We start from the raw sequence: 17620 nt of genomic DNA, 5'->3' as shown, positions 1-17620 counted from the left end.
TGCGGACTTTTGCAGCGCATTTCTGTATTTGCATGTGTTGCGGACTTTTGCAGCGCGTTTCTGTATTTGCATGTGCTGCGGACTTTTGCAGCGCGTTTCTGTATTTGCATGTGCTGCGGACTTTTGCAGCGCGTTTCTGTATTTGCATGTGCTGCGGACTTTTGCAACGCGTTTCTGTATTTGCATGTGCTGCGGACTTTTGCAACGCGTTTCTGTATTTGCATGTGCTGCGGACTTTTGCAGTTTAGACTTGAAATGTAAGAAATATTATTATTTTATATTATATTATATTTTATTATATTATATTATAAAAGACTAAGTACCCATGACCCCCCCTCCCAAAAATAATAATAATAAAAAATAATAATAAAACTTTCTGTTTCATCATCAGGTATCTGTGATATAGTTTTTTATTGATTTTCAGAATATAGCCATTGCACAGCATGCGATTAATGCAACTTATAGCAAAAAAGCGACAATATGAAATAGAAATACAGAGTATAGAAACATTTATAAAAAAATTTTTTTTAATAAAAAATATTTTATTGTAATTACAATGTAAATTTACGTATATAATATGAATTGACGCCAAATGCAACCTTATGATATTTCTTTCATTTAGTAATTCACAATATGGATAACGTTACTTTAATTTTTTTTCTTTCTTTTTTTTTATTTTTTATTAATGAAAATAGAACAATTTACAAACAGAGCATAGCACAAGACAGAGCAATACAAAGTGTGATATTAATTAGTAACAGGGGATCCGAAAATAAAATCAATATTTTAAGCATGTTAATGATTTTTTGTTTTTTAACAATTTCAGAGATTTCATATAAAACAATCAAATTCAACTAAAAATACCTTAAATATTGGGGATGAATTTAAGCATTTTTGTTTATGTATATAAAATTAGTAAGTTAACGATGTATTCAAGAGCTTTGTTAACATTGTTTTCATAGTACACAATAATATCCTTTAAAGAGAAACAGTATTTATCCTTTACTAGATTAAAAATAAATAACGTTACTTTAAAAAGTCTAGTTGGTCATTCTCTGTGACGAACATGAGAGCGACGGAATGACGTCAAACACATCGGATTTTCTGAGCGCGTCGAACGTCAGGCGGTTCAAAGAGGAGCAAAGATGGCGGACAACAAAGGCCAAGATTGTACGGAGAGCTCCGCAAATATGGAGGTAGAGGCTTCGGGAACAGAAGATAACGGAGACGGCGGCGCAAAGGACCCCGAAGCGATCATTTTAATCGACGCAGACCCGAAGGAAGGAGCAGACGAGCCCAAGTCTCAAGAGACCGTTCCCGAAGCTCTGACGACATCCAGCGGCAGCGGCGGCGCTACAGACGGAACCCCAAATGCCGAGAGCACTGAACCACCGCCGCCGCCGCCGTCGACGTCCTCGTCAGCGGACAGCACCGCTGCTGGTCCATCACCCGCTGTCGTTAACGAGATGTCGCCTCCTCCAGCAGCATCCTCCGCCTCTTCGACCCCTGCCGCCCCGTTAAACCTACTGGATACGTGTGCTGTGTGTAAACAGAGTCTCCAGAACCGTGACTGTGAACCCAAACTCCTTCCCTGCCTGCACTCCTTCTGCCTCAAGTGCATCCCGCAGCCGGAACGGAAGATCACCGTCCCGGTGCAAGGGCCCCATGGGCAGGACACTCGTATTGGTAAGTTAGGAAAAGGGAAGTGAGCTTTGTCAGTTCTGTCCCCAACAATCCAGAAACAATCCATCGCTGTTTAGCAACTGTTTACACGTGATGATGTGCAGTCACATACATGTGAGATCATCAGGTGCTGTTTGGTGTTTAACCCATGCGTTTGGTTTTTATTTCAATACACTGATAACTGTCAGAACTTAAGTACGGTTCAGCAAATCATGTGAAGTTAGTTGAACACCAGCAGTATTTTCTCTGTGTTCATATGGATGCACAAACCCAGGGGTTTTCAATCTTTTAGATGCCACAGACCCCCAAATATGTGCAAGGGACCCCTATCCTAAAATCTGAAAAGCATTTATATATGTTTATGTGCAAAAAACAAATATATACTGTAGAAAAATTTATATGATAAATATGTATAAAATATTATTTGGAAAATATTTTTCTATTATGTTACATTATTATTTTTTTGTTATGCTCACTATAGTACTATACTGTTAGATGTTTATTTATCTATTCATTCATTTTTTAAATCATTGATTTAATCTTAATTTTTATGTTTATTTTTACTTTATTGTCAATATTTACTATATTGCAAATGGCAGTTGCTTCATTGTTTATTTTGTCTCTCTCTCTCTCTCCCTCTCTATATATATTTATATAATCAAAACAGTCTCGTCTATATACAAGTATATCCAACTGTATTCTCGTACATACTGTATACTCACGTAAAGCAATATATTCTATATAGCAAATCTCGGCTTTGTGATTGTCATCGAAAATATTATTGTCCAGCTCAAATTTGCTAAATGCAACTGTAAGGCATGAAGATATTACTAACATTAACATTATAAGTTTCTGTGAAGCTGCTTCAAAACAATATATCATTTTATATAATTAAAATGTACTTGACTTTACACTGTGTTTTTCTAAAATTTCCACAGATGTCTAGCCCCCCTTTGTGACCTATTTTGAAAACCCCTGCTCTTAACCCACCTTTACATGCTAATGATGGATTCTCTAATGAACTAACCTTTTAAAACAGTCTGTCTCGCCTAAATTCGTTTTGATTTGAGTTATATTGAGTGTATAGATGTTGCAGCCTCTTGCATGCTCTGTCAAATTATGTGACAGGTGTCAATCAAGAGTGATGGGCTCAGTGGACAAGCTCATTTAGTTGCTGATCCAGTTTATTAGTCAAGTGGTCCTGATATTTTGACACATCATTGTCTATGTATTATTGATGATCAGATTTAGTGCTGTCACTATATTTGTGCCACCAGTGAACTAATGTGGTCAAACACGAGGTAACTAGGATTAACTGTCCAGAGGAATTGATAATGCAGGGGTCATGGCTTGTGACCCCAGATCATGTACTCATTCATGCACAATGGTTGTCTTTGACAATACACACTGTCATCCCCAAATGCTGCATTTTTTGCTGGTAAATCAGTCTAGAAGCGCTGCTGTGGTGATCGTTTTTTTTTTTTTTGATGCATAGTTTTTAGCATTGTGTGTTGGAGTGTTTATCTCTGATTATTGATGCAGTGGAGAGCAGATGATCAATCTGAATATTGTTCAGTGCACTTGCTTTGCCATTGAGTCAGTGCAGAGTATTATAATTTCGTTATGCTTGCGTTTCTTGTAATAAGTTAGCACCATGCATTGTAGTTAATAATAAATTAACTAGATTCAGCATTAGCTGCAGCATGTAAAGCTACTTTCTTTTTATTTTGTGTGTGGTTATTCACCCACATCAGCGATCACTGATGCATATTTACCTCTTCACTTCTCTAAACCAACTCTTCACTGTTATCGCAGAATGCCATCAGATCAATATTCTCATATTGCATCAGCGCTCATTACACTGCAGAATATTTTGCTAGGCTTTTTTTTTCTTTTTGCATTGTTAGGTTTGTTAACTACTAGGGTAGACTTTGGTGTCACATTACTTTTTTTAATGCATGATTACAGGCATGAATCCCATGTTTTTCATAGCAAGAATGATTAGACAAGGTTAACTATTACTATCTAACTTAATGGGTTAGTTCATTCAAAAATGAAAATTTTGTCTTTAATTACTCACCCTCATGTCGTTTCACACCCGTAAGACCTACATTCATCTTCAGAACACAAATTAAGATATTTTTGAAAAATCCGATGGATCAGTGAGGCCTGCATCGCCAGCAATAACACTCCCTTTTTCAATGTCCAGAAAGCTAAAAACATATTTAAAACAGTTCATTCTACAGTGGTTCAACATTAATATTATAAAGCTACTAGAATGCTTTTTTTGCGCCAAAAATACCAAAATAGTGACTTTATTTAACAATATCTAGTGATGGGCGATTTCAAAACACTGCTTCATGAAGCTTCGATTGTTTATGAATCATTTGTTTAGAATCAGTGGTTCAGAGCGTGAATCAAACTGTCACGTGAACAATTGAAGTTTCAAAACACTTATGATGTAACGAAGCCTCGTTTACTAAAATCATGGGATTTTGGCGCTATGAACCACTGATTCGAAACAAATGATTCGTAAAGCTTCGAAGCTTCATGAAGCAGTGTTTTGAAATTGCCCATCACTAGATATTGAGGAATAAAGTTGCTATTTTGTTATTTTTGGTGCACAAAAAATATTCTCCTCGCTTTATAATATTAAGGTTGAACCACTGTAGTCACATGAACTGTTTTAAATATGTTTTTAGTAGCTTTATGGGCATTGAAAAAGGGAGTGTTATTGCTGGCAATGCAGGCCTTACTGAGCCATCAGATTTGATCAAAAAATAATTTAATTTGTTTTCCGAAGATGAACGAAGGTCTTACAGGTGTGGAACGACGTGAGGGGGAGTAATAAATGACAGAATATTAATTTTTGGTTGAACTAACCCTTTAAGATTCCCAATTCAGAAGTCTACCTTCTCAAATGTATCCAAAAATTTAAATCCTTCTATGTCAGAATTTAGACTTACTCTGTTGAATATGAAATTCTTTTTTTTTTTTTTTTTTTAATTAACCAATTTTAATAGGCAAAAACAAGTAAATAATCTGTTTTTGCTGGGGGGGTTTGGGTTTTTTTTTTTGCACAAATTGTAATTTTGACAGAATTCCACAAGCTCAGTCATTCAGCCATGTTCAAGTTGTTGTATGGAAAATTATCAATGAAAATTCTGTAATTTTGCACTTTTCTGCAAATTGCAGAGTGTTAGTGTAATTTAGAATTATTCTGCAACAGTCATGTTATTTGCAACCCTGTTTCCCTTCATTAGAATTCCATTCCATTCCATTCGAATTATTCTGCAACAATCATGTTATTTACAACCCTGTTTCCATTCCATTCCAGTCATATTTCATAATTTGCGATCCTCCTCATGTACGAAAATTAAAATAAATCAACTAATTAGTTGATGATCAGAATTTTCTAAAAGTCAAGCACCTAATTTTACTGACATTTGCTGGAAAAAAAAAAAGAGATATTATTAAATATTTATGTAGTTTAATGTTTTGTAAGAGTCAAATCATTTTGCAGTTTTTTTCAAAATAATTGCATTTTAAAGCCCTAAATTTAGAATGTTATTTGGTGGTTTACTCCTTTTTTGGTATCTGTAATTGAAGGGTTTGTTCACTTGCCAGGTTTGTTTTGGGCTTGTCGTAGACATTTAATTAAAGTTCTGAGGGAGGTAACTCAGCGTTTACCAGAGTGACTCATCACAGTAACCCGACTGAGAAAACTACGTGTGACACACTCTGAATCTCAACAAGCACTTTGTTGTATTCAAGCATGTTGTCTAACTAAAGTTGTCAAACTGTTATTCTCAGCTTGACTGTAGCCGTCTGGTCTATTTGCTTTGTTTCCAGGCACTTTTCTTGGCATCAGCAACCCGTTTTTGTAGACATACATAAACCATGTTTATGAATTTTAACGGCTCTTAGCTAGCTAATATTTTTTCAATAATGTAGACTAGTTTGTCAGTACTGTTATGTGAATATTGTGAATTTTGCCAGACTGAATCTTAAAATGTCAGTTGTGTTGTAAAATTTAACGATCTTGGGTTTTATAAGACTTCAAACATAATTTAAATGCATCATAAATATTGAAGAAAGTGGTTTATAACCCTCTGTTTGAATAATAAGGCATTCTGATTGCATTACAGGGCTCTGCATGTGACGTGTTGTGGAATAGATGTGCCTCAGGCAATGCATCAATGGCTCCAGTTAATATCACTACAGAGTAACTCAGCTGTGAGGTGCACTGTGTTTCAGTGCAGTGTTTCTCCAGCTGCTCTCACTAGCCAATCATTTGCAGGGTTTTGCAGCTGGGTGCTTAGGGGAAACCGGCTGAAAGCGGTATGAGCCAGTGCAAACTGGCTCAAACTGGTTTGGACTAGTTCTAGCCATAGCTTTGTAGGGGATTGATGGGCTGTCAGGGAAAAGAGGTGGGGGGTGTTGCATGTGATGGATGGAGGAGGGGCATGTCCAATCACTCAATATGTTTTCAAATTAAATTAAGACGAAATTAAATTAGTTTTATGAATAGATCATTATTTGTGGTGAAATGCTGCTGCATGACGCACACAAAGAGCAGACTATTATTGCAGTTATTGCAGCAGATGGCAATAATAGTTAATAAAACCATATGAATTATTAATTAATCAAAATCCTTTTTGGATTTTAAATGCTTAAGAAGCCGTCATTACTTTGTGTTTATTATGCATGCACCCTCAGTAAGAAATTCAGCGTTCCCTATAGGAAGATTTTTTTCCTTCCTTTCCCATAATGGAATTTAAATGAAGACATTCTCCAGTTTTACGACATCCAGTTGTAAGACTGCAAGTAGTTTTCCTGGTTACATAATTCATGTGTGTATATATATACATCACATGAATGCATACCTTTGATCTTAGGCTGCATGATTTATTTTAGGTAAAAACAGTGATGTCGCTGAAGGAAATCGCCCATTCACATGTTTAAATTTGGTCAATCCAGTCAGTTATGAAAATATCAATGCTCCTTCTCAGTTGTATTTAGGGATGTGTCATAGTAATCAATCAATCTACTAGTCTAACTCCAAGTAGTTCCATTCTGTGTAATATAGTTTATTAAAAAAATTAAAATATCTCCATTTATGGGGAGTAGAACCTGGGTCTCCTCACTGTACTGCTGGACAACAGTTTTTTTTCTTTTCTTCAGTATTATGAACCAAGTTGTTCAGTGTCCTTTTTTTTTTTTTTTTTTTTTTTTTTTTGTCCTGTCATGTCAGTTATAGTCTAGGGCTTCAAGTGAGCACTACTCAAAAATAGATGCATGAATCTCCTGTATCACTCTTCTATTTGTTTCCAGGCTTTGCTAACTCTTTGTTTCTTTTTTATGTTTTTATGCAGTGAACGTCATGCGTTGCTCGGTGTGCCATCAGGAGTACAAACAGATTGACATGGTGGACAATTACTTTGTCAAGGACACTTCAGAGGCCACAAGTACATCAGTGGAAAACTCTACACAGGTCGGTATCAGCTCTGTGATTTTGATTTAACTAGAGCATAACAATCTTTCAATCAGTCCTACTAATTTGGCATTAGTGAATAATTGATTTAAAATGCTTCAAATTAGAATAAACGCTGTTAGCCCATAAATGTATTTTAGAGAGTTACTGAATCGCATTGCTCTTCATTTTGTGAAATCAAATTAAGCAAAAAATTGATTTAGAATCAAATTCGTTGGTATTCACACCCCTATTATCTTGGATGCTATCATTCATCATTGTTTGTGAACCAATACTTCAGTCCTCTAGACATTATTTGAAAAGATGTCATCCTTTATTTGCTCTATAACAGGTTTGTACCAGCTGTGAAGATAATGCCAGCGCCATTGGATTCTGTGTGGAATGTGGGGAGTGGCTCTGTAAAACCTGCATTGAAGCTCATCAAAGGGTCAAATTCACTAAGGACCATAAAATACGCAAAAAAGAGGAAGTATCTCCTGGTATGTGGTGTAGACCAATTCATTTCCATATTCAATTGCTTAGATTTGCAAGGCAGTTGTGATATGATTGTTTTCATTACGCTAGAAGATGCTTTGGTCTAGTGGTCTTGTTGGAGTTGGGATGTTTCACTAACGGTGTGGAGCATCTGTTTTGCACGTTTAGCAGGCTGTCGTAGTACAGTTGCTATGGCAACAGGCAGAGTTTTGAGTGAGTGGCTTGCTCGGCCTGCACTGTTTTCATTAGAGCTAACCCACTTAGTTTCCCTCTTTTCGATTGAGTTTGGCAAGGGGCATATGAGAACATATGGCAGTCATAGACTGAGAGAATAGAGGGTCAGGGGAAGAAATAAACAGCAAAAGATGAATTTGACTTGGGAGGTTCTGTTTTGTAGAATCGGTTGGGACGTCAGGCCAGAGACCTGTCTTCTGTCCAGTGCACAAACAAGAGGCCCTCAAGCTCTTCTGCGAGACATGTGACACTCTAACCTGCAGAGACTGCCAGCTGCTTGAACACAAAGAACACAGGTCAGACGGACCACACTGTTTACAGTAACCATACACCATCATCATCTTCATAATGATCATCTTCATCTGCACTGTATTAAATCAGTTGGCAATATATGAAAGAGTTTTTGAACAAGAAAATCAAATGAAGAGAGAATAAGTACCTAGAACAAAAACATGCCATTAAAGGAATAGGTCAGCCACAGTTTGTGGCTCCAAAAAAGACCTCTAGTTAAAAAACCTATACCAAAATCTATTTAAAATACATTTATTTCATACTAAGTATACTTCAAATCCATTAACATATTTATTGATGCATCACCTAAGACTTACTGATATAAAATTTCAATTAAACTTTATTTGGAGTATTTCTTTATTGCACAATGCACATTTCTAAATATTATGCCAAAAATGTGTTTTAATATCACTATAAATAAGGATTGTTTGATCTTTGTATAATATCAGTCTTTAAATGCAAGATATTTAAAGTGTACCTAAGGTATATCTTTACTTGGACCTCAGGACTACTTGTGCACAATTAAAGTGCATTAAGTATAAAATTAGTTGTTCCAGTTTAGCAGACTTCCCCCCGGTTTCACAGACTAGGCTTAAGCTCGTCCTAGGCTAAAATGCATGTTTGAGCTGTTGTAACTGAAAGTAACTTGTACTGACGGATCTTAAAATATGTCAGTGCCATTGTTTTGTCTCAGTAGCACAAGAGTAATGCTTTTTTCTAGTGAACGTTTAAAAGCTACTTAAATGCCCGAACTGAACTAAGGCTTAATCCTGGCTTAGGCTAAACCCTGTCTGTGAAACTGGGCCTTTAAGTATACCAGTTTAGTATACCAAAAGTCCAATTGCAGGGTATTGTTATTTAGCACATAAATATGTAAATGTATTTGTAGTATACTTGGCACAAAATAAATGTATTTCAAGTACATTTTAGTATATATATTTTTCACTAGGGACAGAAGAACATAAAAGCACCGTATAATATAATCTTCACCTCCACCACCTGTTTTTTTTTTTGCAGGTACCAGTTTCTAGAAGAAGCTTTTCAAAACCAGAAAGGCATAATTGAGACATTCATGACTAAGTTGCAAGAAAAGAGGAACTTTGTGGAGTTCTCTGCATCTCAGGTGCAAAACAGGTAGGACTTCTGTTGCTTTATAGTTTTTATAGTTTTTTTAGGTTTTATAGTTGATGACATTCAAATTCGATTGCCAAGTCTTCTAGATGGTTTTTTTTATTAAAGAAAAGTAGCTGGACATGATTGAATGTTTGGCAGAATTGTATTAATTTATCGTTTCATGAACTACTAAGCCTTTTTAATGTCTTTTGTTCCCTTTTTTCCCTTTAGAATCAAAGAAGTTGCTGAGACGCATAAGAAGGTGGAACATGAGATAAAAATAGCAGTCTTTACTCTCATCAATGAAATCAACAAGAAGGGCAAATCTCTACTGCAGCAGTTGGAGGTAAGTGTACAGGCATCAATAAAGCAATAAAAATGAAATGGTCTGAAATTCCAATTAAAAGATGTTGGTACAAACAGCAGAGATGATCTTAAAATAACTGAGAAAATGGTGGCCGATTATGTTACTGCTTATTTCTGCAGACATACAGTGGGTACGGAAATTATTCAGACCCCCTTACATTTTTCACTCTTTGTTATATTGCAGCCATTTGCTAAAATCATTTAAGTTCATTTTTTTCCTCATTAATGTACACACAGCACCCCATATTGACAGAAAAACACAGAATTGTTGACATTTTTGCAGATTTATTAAAAAAGAAAAACTGAAATATCACATGGTCCGAAGTATTCAGACCCTTTGCTCAGTATTTAGTAGAAGCACCCTTTTGATCTAATACAGCCATGAGTCTTTTTGGGAAAGATGCAACAAGTTTTCACACCTGGATTTGGGGATCCTCTGCCATTCCTCCTTGCAGATCCTCTCCAGTTCTGTCAGGTTGGATGGTAAACGTTGGTGGACAGCCATTTTTAGGTCTCTCCAGAGATGCTCAATTGGGTTTAAGTCGGGGCTCTGGCTGGGCCATTCAAGAACAGTCACGGAGTTGTTGTGAAGCCACTCCTTCCTTATTTTAGCTGTGTGCTTAGGGTCATTGTCTTGTTGGAAGGTAAACCTTCGGCCCAGTCTGAGGTCCTGAGCACTCTGGAGAAGGTTTTCATCCAGGATATCCCTGTACTTGGCCGCATTCATCTTTCCCTCGATTGCAACCAGTCGTCCTGTCCCTGCAGCTGAAAAACACCCCCACAGCATGATGCTGCCACCACCATGCTTCACTGTTGGGACTGTATTGGACAGGTGATGAGCAGTGCCTGGTTTTCTCCACACATACCGCTTAGAATTAAGGCCAAAAAGTTCTATCTTGGTCTCATCAGACCAGAGAATCTTATTTCTCACCATCTTGGAGTCCTTCAGGTGTTTTGTAGCAAACTCCATGCGGGCTTTCATGTGTCTTGCACTGAGGAGAGGCTTCCGTCGGGCCACTCTGCCATAAAGCCCCGACTGGTGGAGGGCTGCAGTGATGGTTAACTTTCTACAACTTTCTCCCATCTCCCGACTGCATCTCTGGAGCTCAGCCACAGTGATCTTTGGGTTCTTCTTTACCTCTCTCACCAAGGCTCTTCTTCCCCAATAGCTCAGTTTGGCCGGACGGCCAGCTTTAGGAAGGGTTCTGGTCGTCCCAAACGTCTTCCATTTAAGGATTATGGAGGCCACTGTGCTCTTAGGTACCTTAAGTGCAGCAGAATTTTTGTAACCTTGGCCAGATCTGTGCCTTGCTCTTCAGGCATTTCCTTTGTGTGGCTTTCCTAATCAAGTCTGATCAGTATAATCAAACACAGCTGGACTCAAATGAAGGTGTAGAACCATCTCAAGGATGATCAGAAGAAATGGACAGCACCTGAGTTAAATATATGAGTGCCACAGCAAAGGGTCAGAATACTTAGGACCATGTGATAGTTCAGTTTTTCTTTTTTAATAAATCTGCAAAAATGTCAACAATTCTGTGTTTTTCTGTCAATATGGGGTGCTGTGTGTACATTAATGAGGAAAAAAAATGATTTTAGCAAATGGCTGCAATATAACAAAGAGTGAAAAATTTAAGGGGGTCTGAATACTTTCCGTACCCACTGTATTCCATCAAGTATCATTGAGAGAAGGAACAATGTGCATTAATGTTATGTACTGTGTAAGCTGGTGCTATCTCATAATGTGTGAACCGAATCAAACGACAAAGACTTGCCAATCAAACTTTACAATAAAACAAGGGGTTTAAACTGCAGGCTTACTATGGCTTTAAAAGAAAATCTAATACAAAAAAAGCCCTTAATATCATCATGCAGTTGCGCAGACACTTCAAATTAGATGAAAGCGTCTGCCAAATTAACAAAGATAGATGTGAAGTTTGTAGATCCAAAGTTCAGTTAATACAACTGCTCAGCTAAAATAACGAGTGTCATGTTTGTGGTGAGTCAGTGTTAATTTTGACAGCAAATCTTGATTTAGTTTTAGTCATAGTCTTTTGACTAAAATCCCATTTAGTTTTAGTCATATTTTAGTCATCTGAATTGTTTTAGTTTTAGTCAACTAAATATTGTAAGATTTTAACTAAACCCATTAGATTTTACTACTGTAGATTCATTATATAGGCTACTCCTGTAGATTCATTATTAGTGATCGACCGATATTGATTTTTTATAACCGATACCGATACCGATTATTTGCATGTTTATGTACCTGATAACCGATATGCAGAACCGATATTTATTTACTGTTATACTTCTGTTTTTGACAATTATTACAACACAAATGATAAATGTATTAACTAAATAATGGTTATGTAGTAAATCAAATGATTATATAATCTAGGGTGTTTAAACGAGATAATCTTGTCAAAAATTTCATGCAGTGGCCGTGCTTGAGGCTTCCTGATCATCAACCCATTCAGGTGCTGAGCAATATGAACGAACTTTTTTTTCGAGACTATATAAAGTTAAACAGCACTTGTCAGTTGGCATTTTATGATCTAAATTTAATCTAACGTTAAATCATGAAATGCCAACTGACAAGTGCTGTTTGACTATAACTTAATCAACCGCGATCGCGCATGGAGATAATAAATAATTAATTTCCGCAAAGCGGTAGGCTATATTTATATGTGTATTAGCGAAATAATTGTTATGTAGTAAATGATAATATAATCTAGGGTGTTTAAACAAGATAATCTTGTCAAAAGTTTCATTCAGTGGCTGTGGTTAAGCCTCCTGATCATCCGTCAGTTGCTAAGCAATATGAACGAACTTTTTCTTCTAGACTAATGGTGAGCAAATACAACAGAGAATTAAATTCAGCGCTTTTATTTTCAACATGCACTCATTCATGTCTGTTTTATTTAATTCATGTAAAGTTACGTCTTTATTGGGGCAGGACATGAATAATTACACTACGTGACTCAATGAGTTCGTCTCAATTGTTTAGAAACAAGCTGCATAAATTAACTATATCAGGAATTTATGTCTCAGATCTCATTTGTGCATGTCTGTTATGTTAAATAAAGTTGATTAATTAAAGCAAACCAAGTAGAACATATACTTTACCTGTGCACTGAGTTGTTGTTGACTGATCTCCTCAGACGCCCGGGCTGCAATGGCGGAAATCTCAAAACGGCCACAAGATGGCGCCGTAAATCGGCGAATCCGATATTACAAAACCGATACCCGATTATGGAAAAATGCTTAAATATCGGGAAAAATATCGGTAAACAGATACATCGGTCGATCACTATTCATTATATAGGCTACTCCTGAAGAAAATATCTGTTAACCTGTTAATATGAATGATAAAAATTTGAACATGCAATACAGACACACATTTAAATGCTGTGACCTAACATTATCTTAAATAAATCTCCTAAAGAAGAACATATGGTGGTCTTTTCAATGAATGATATATTTATTCTTTATAACAACTTGCACACATTATTCTTTCAAGCAGACATATTTATTTGTATAAATTAAATATAATAAATCAAAAGCAGTGAGTGATTTTTCTGTCTTTTGTCGTTTGATTAATATTAAGGGCACAGACAGCAGCATGTTTATTAGGCTGCTGTCACTTTAAGACCGAATGCTGGGATAAAATACACTGATGCACATCCGATATTCTCACAACTATATATGTTTTCTTAAGACATAACTGACTGTGACAAGACTGTTTACTTGAATACTCTCCAAAACGTACATTTTGACATAATGTTGTGTGTATTTGTCTGTTCAGGTGTCAAAAGACACAAAAGAGGGCTCAATTCCATACTTGTGCACTGAGATGCGCTTTCTGTGTGCATGGCTGTGTGCGCACAGAAAACTGTACCTAATAGAGCTCTCTTTTGTGTCGCTTTTTCAGATCTATCCATATGTCTGCTCTTCTCTTTCTCCCAGACGTTTACAGCTTTGAACGTTTTATGAGACATGCAATTCAAATTTGTGCATCTAACACGCAGGACATCAGTTCTGACTGGCTCTCTTCCCAAATCGTCCCTCCCTAACATTTTAGTCTCGTTTTTATTAGTCGTTCTCGTTTTCCTCTGTGAAAAATGTCATTGACGAAAATGACACAAATTATTTGTCAACAAAATTAACACTGGTGAGAGTAAAAAGTATACGAGTGTATATTTAACATGCAGTTAGTGATGCATGTATTGAGACACAAAATCTACTTGCAAGTACTCGTAGCAGATGCTTTGGAGCTGCATGTTAATTCTAGATGTAAACAGTGATTTGTCTCAGCTGACCATTTGTGATCAGATCACCTGAGATGCATGTTAATACCTAGTAGAATAAGGTCATTGTTTTTTTTTTTCTTTCTAGCCACCACACTGTGTGAATCTTATCACATGCCATAAACTTTGCAAATTGCTGTGGGGGAAGCTTTACTGATTGTTTGAATTGGAGCAAAACTGCTAGTGTAAGAAAGAAAGGACACCAGTTTACAAGTGAATGATGCAAGACATAAATACAATCCCCTCCAGGCAAAATTCAACAATGTATCAATATCTGAAGGACAAGGATTGCATGTTTAAGGATGATTTTGGTTTGTGAGAGGCCAAATGTGGAAGTGCTGAATGTCTGAAAGGGGCAGTGCTGTTTATCAGACACCTACAACACTGTGCTTCAGGGCTCAACTCAAATTAGCCCCAATTGACACCTTTGACTGCGATTCACACCAGTCAGTGATGAATCGAGCCCGGCAGATGTCACAGTGTTTAATGGTGTTTCATCTTCAGGGAGTCTTCACTGTTGAAGCCCCTCAAGTCTAGTGAAACTTTAAGCAATAGAGACCATGTTTACACCTGATGTTAACGTGTCCAACTCTGGTGATCCAATCACAAGCGGTGAGCAGGGGACAGATTTCCACCTGGTATTAAGATGCGTTTTGGTCGATCGGATCACAAGTAGACAACAATAAATACAGGGTGTAAAACGTTTTGTGCCTGAAAAAAACCATTTACCCGCCCACAGACCCTCCCCTCAAAGAAATCAGGACAGAAGTGGTTGAAAGTGGACAAAAGAGATGGATTAAAACACCAGGTGTAAACAAGTATGCGTCTCTCTCGTCTACATGTGAGCCGACTGACCAAAACGCATCTTAATACCAGGTGGAAACAGGGCCGTAGTCATCGATACCTGGTATGAAATTTCATGAGCGGGGTCTTCTGACTACATGCATCAGATATTGCAGATGGCCCACATTTCCACTTGAGAACTAAACAATGACAAAACTGGCTACTTGAGTTCTTTGATGCAGTGGTTGTCATTTTTTATGTTTTGTTTTAGATGGATGGGGAATATGAAGTAGCTGGAGGCACTGTGCATTGTGACATAGAAACAGGATGTCCATTTAAATACGTGTCATATTACCACATTGCACATTTCAGTGTAAACCAGTGTTGTGGTTGTTGGAAACTAAATCTTTTATCGATAATTAAAATAAAGCTGAAATAAAATGAACTATAAATAGTAGATGAAAACCTTAAACTTAAAAACAAAAACAAAGATCGCCTGACTGAAATGTGGTAAAATTAATAAAAACGAATTAAAGCTGAATAGAAATATTTAAGATAAACAACATCTAATAAAAATTACAAAAGTGCAAAACAAAATGACTAAAACTTAAACTAAAAATAAAAATAAAACTGAAAATATAAAAATAAAAGCTATTCAAAAAAGGAATACTATAATATAAAAATAATACTAAAATAACATTGTGTAAACTGCTGTATTGACTATAATGGGATCTGGTTGTGTGTTATCTAGTTTTGTTTTGTATTAGTCTAACAAAGTTTTCGACACGTGAGCACATTATCCCTCGGCCTCTCAAGTTTATGGTTTGACACTTGCAAGTCCAGAATTTGTTTCATTTCAGTCATTCTTAATATTCTTCTCTTCCCTCTTCATTCATATAAAGAGTGTGACCAAAGAAAGGAGTATGAAGCTGCTCAGCCAACAGAGGGACATCAGCATCCTGGCCCAGCAGATCATCCATGTGCTTAACTTCACCAACTGGGCCATCAGCAATGGAAGCAGTACAGCCCTTCTCTACAGCAAGAGACTGGTCAGCCGCAACGCTTATTTCTCTCACAAAAACACTGTTTCCTTTTCTTTTAGGTACCATTTTTGCAAATGTGTAATCTGTACTGGCATTACACCAACTGTGATTCCAACAATCACAGTTCTGTCTTTGGAGATTCCATTTATATTTCAAACAAAGCTTGTCAGCTACTTAAATGACAAAAAAGCATTGCTGTTGTAGACTTAGATTCTCTCCTTTGTGTCTTTCCTCATTTGCTTTTTTGGGCTTTCTCAACTCTGTAGATCACGTACCAGCTGCGTTTCATTATGAAGGCCCGTGTGGACCCAGTACCTCAAAGTAATGGAGCAGTCCGCTTCTTCTGCGACCCCACCTTCTGGGCCAAGAATGTGGTTAACCTTGGTATTGACTCAACTTTAACTTAACTTGCAGCTAAAACCTGTTTTTATAGCACACAGAGAAGCCATGTCCAAATTTTAGTGACAAACATGCACAACCAGATTTTAAAATTAAACTTTGTCTGAAAATATCATACTGTTGTTATTTTATTTTGTTTTATTTTTATTTAAATGCACATTGTGTCTGAAAATATCATACTGTTGTTATTTTATTTTTATTTAAATGCACATTGTGTCTGAAATATCATATTGTGGGCATTTTATTTTTTTTATTTAATTTTATGTTATTTTAATTTATTTTATTGTATTGTAAGCTACTCAAATGTCCTAATTGGTCTAATTCCTAATCCAGGGGTCAGTTGCATAAACTTAGTCACTATATTAAGACTGTGTCTTAAGAACTAGTTTGACCGACTTGCAGTTAACCAAGGGGTAATCAATGTTATTTTTCTAATTCAAATTACACCAATCTACCTTTTTATGTAACAGGCTTTAAAAAATTAGGACCACTCTTCAAGAAAAACATTAGTGTCTTAACTTTTAAGACTAGTCTAAGTGGTTTATGCAACCGGCCACTGGTTTAATCTAAGCCCTGTCTGTGAAACTGGGCCTATGTCTGAAATCATAATGTGGTCATTATTTATTTATTTAATTTTGTTTAATTTTGTAAAATTAAACATGTCCTCCAAAATATCATACTGCATTATTTTATTTTTGTTTATTTGGTAAACTCTTCAGAGAGTGACATAAATTCAGACTTGGTGTGAATTAGCATTTACATGCTTCAAGATGCATTGATCCCTGCTTTCCTTTTTCGTTCAGGCAATCTTGTTATTGAAAAAGTGCCACATACTGCTCCTCCACCTGGCATGATGGTCAATCAGCAGATTTCTCCCAGTCACAACCACCCTGGTAAGCACTCAGGACAGATCAACCTGGCCCAACTGAGGTTGCAGCACATGCAGCAGGCTGCGATAGCTCAGAAGCATCAGCACCAACAGCAGCAGCAGCAGCAACAACAACAGCAACAACAACAACAACAACAACAACAACATCAGCAACAAATTCAGCAGCAGATGCGTATCGCCTCACAGATGTCCCAGCATCCCAGACAAGGAGGTCCACCACAGATGATACAGCAGGTAAGTTAGAGATTAGATCTTTCCTGCTTTCCATGTATATCTGGTTTATTCTGGTCTAGGTGGTAGACCAGCATTGTCTTTGGGCGGAAGTTGATGACCAATGAAGTCTTGCTGGTTAAGCTTCGTATTTGTCAGATGACACCAACATTGTTAAAAGTGGTACATCTCTCCTTGAATTTTTTCCTTTCTCCAGAAAGGGAAATTTGTTTTTGAATTAACCTTATGATTGGTTCAGAATATATGTCAGCAGAATTATATTTGGTTTATTCTAATAAATATTTGTTGATTTATTCCTGATTGTACGATT

The 17620-nt window shown here is 36.7% G+C and overlaps 1 protein-coding gene across 4 annotated transcripts in view; it reads left to right on the top strand.

The window, feature by feature from the left end:
- The first annotated feature begins 1084 nt into the window (after positions 1-1084).
- The window catches only part of trim33 (tripartite motif containing 33), a 29609-nt gene continuing 13073 nt past the window's right edge, over positions 1085-17620 (top strand). For all 4 annotated transcript variants that reach the window (XM_048211232.1, XM_048211230.1, XM_048211231.1 and 1 more), the window contains exons 1-9: positions 1085-1686; positions 7059-7177; positions 7509-7656; positions 8049-8181; positions 9194-9310; positions 9521-9635; positions 15651-15797; positions 16058-16175; positions 16994-17313. In XM_048211232.1, coding sequence (XP_048067189.1) covers positions 1146-1686; positions 7059-7177; positions 7509-7656; positions 8049-8181; positions 9194-9310; positions 9521-9635; positions 15651-15797; positions 16058-16175; positions 16994-17313 — 1758 coding nt within the window. In that variant the 5' untranslated portion in view covers positions 1085-1145. The remainder of the gene's footprint in view (positions 1687-7058; positions 7178-7508; positions 7657-8048; positions 8182-9193; positions 9311-9520; positions 9636-15650; positions 15798-16057; positions 16176-16993; positions 17314-17620) is intronic.

The sequence above is a fragment of the Megalobrama amblycephala genome, linkage group LG12 (assembly GCF_018812025.1).
Source record: "Megalobrama amblycephala isolate DHTTF-2021 linkage group LG12, ASM1881202v1, whole genome shotgun sequence".
In the NCBI taxonomy this organism is placed as follows: domain Eukaryota; kingdom Metazoa; phylum Chordata; class Actinopteri; order Cypriniformes; family Xenocyprididae; genus Megalobrama; species Megalobrama amblycephala.
This window is presented reverse-complemented; position numbering and strand designations above follow the sequence as displayed.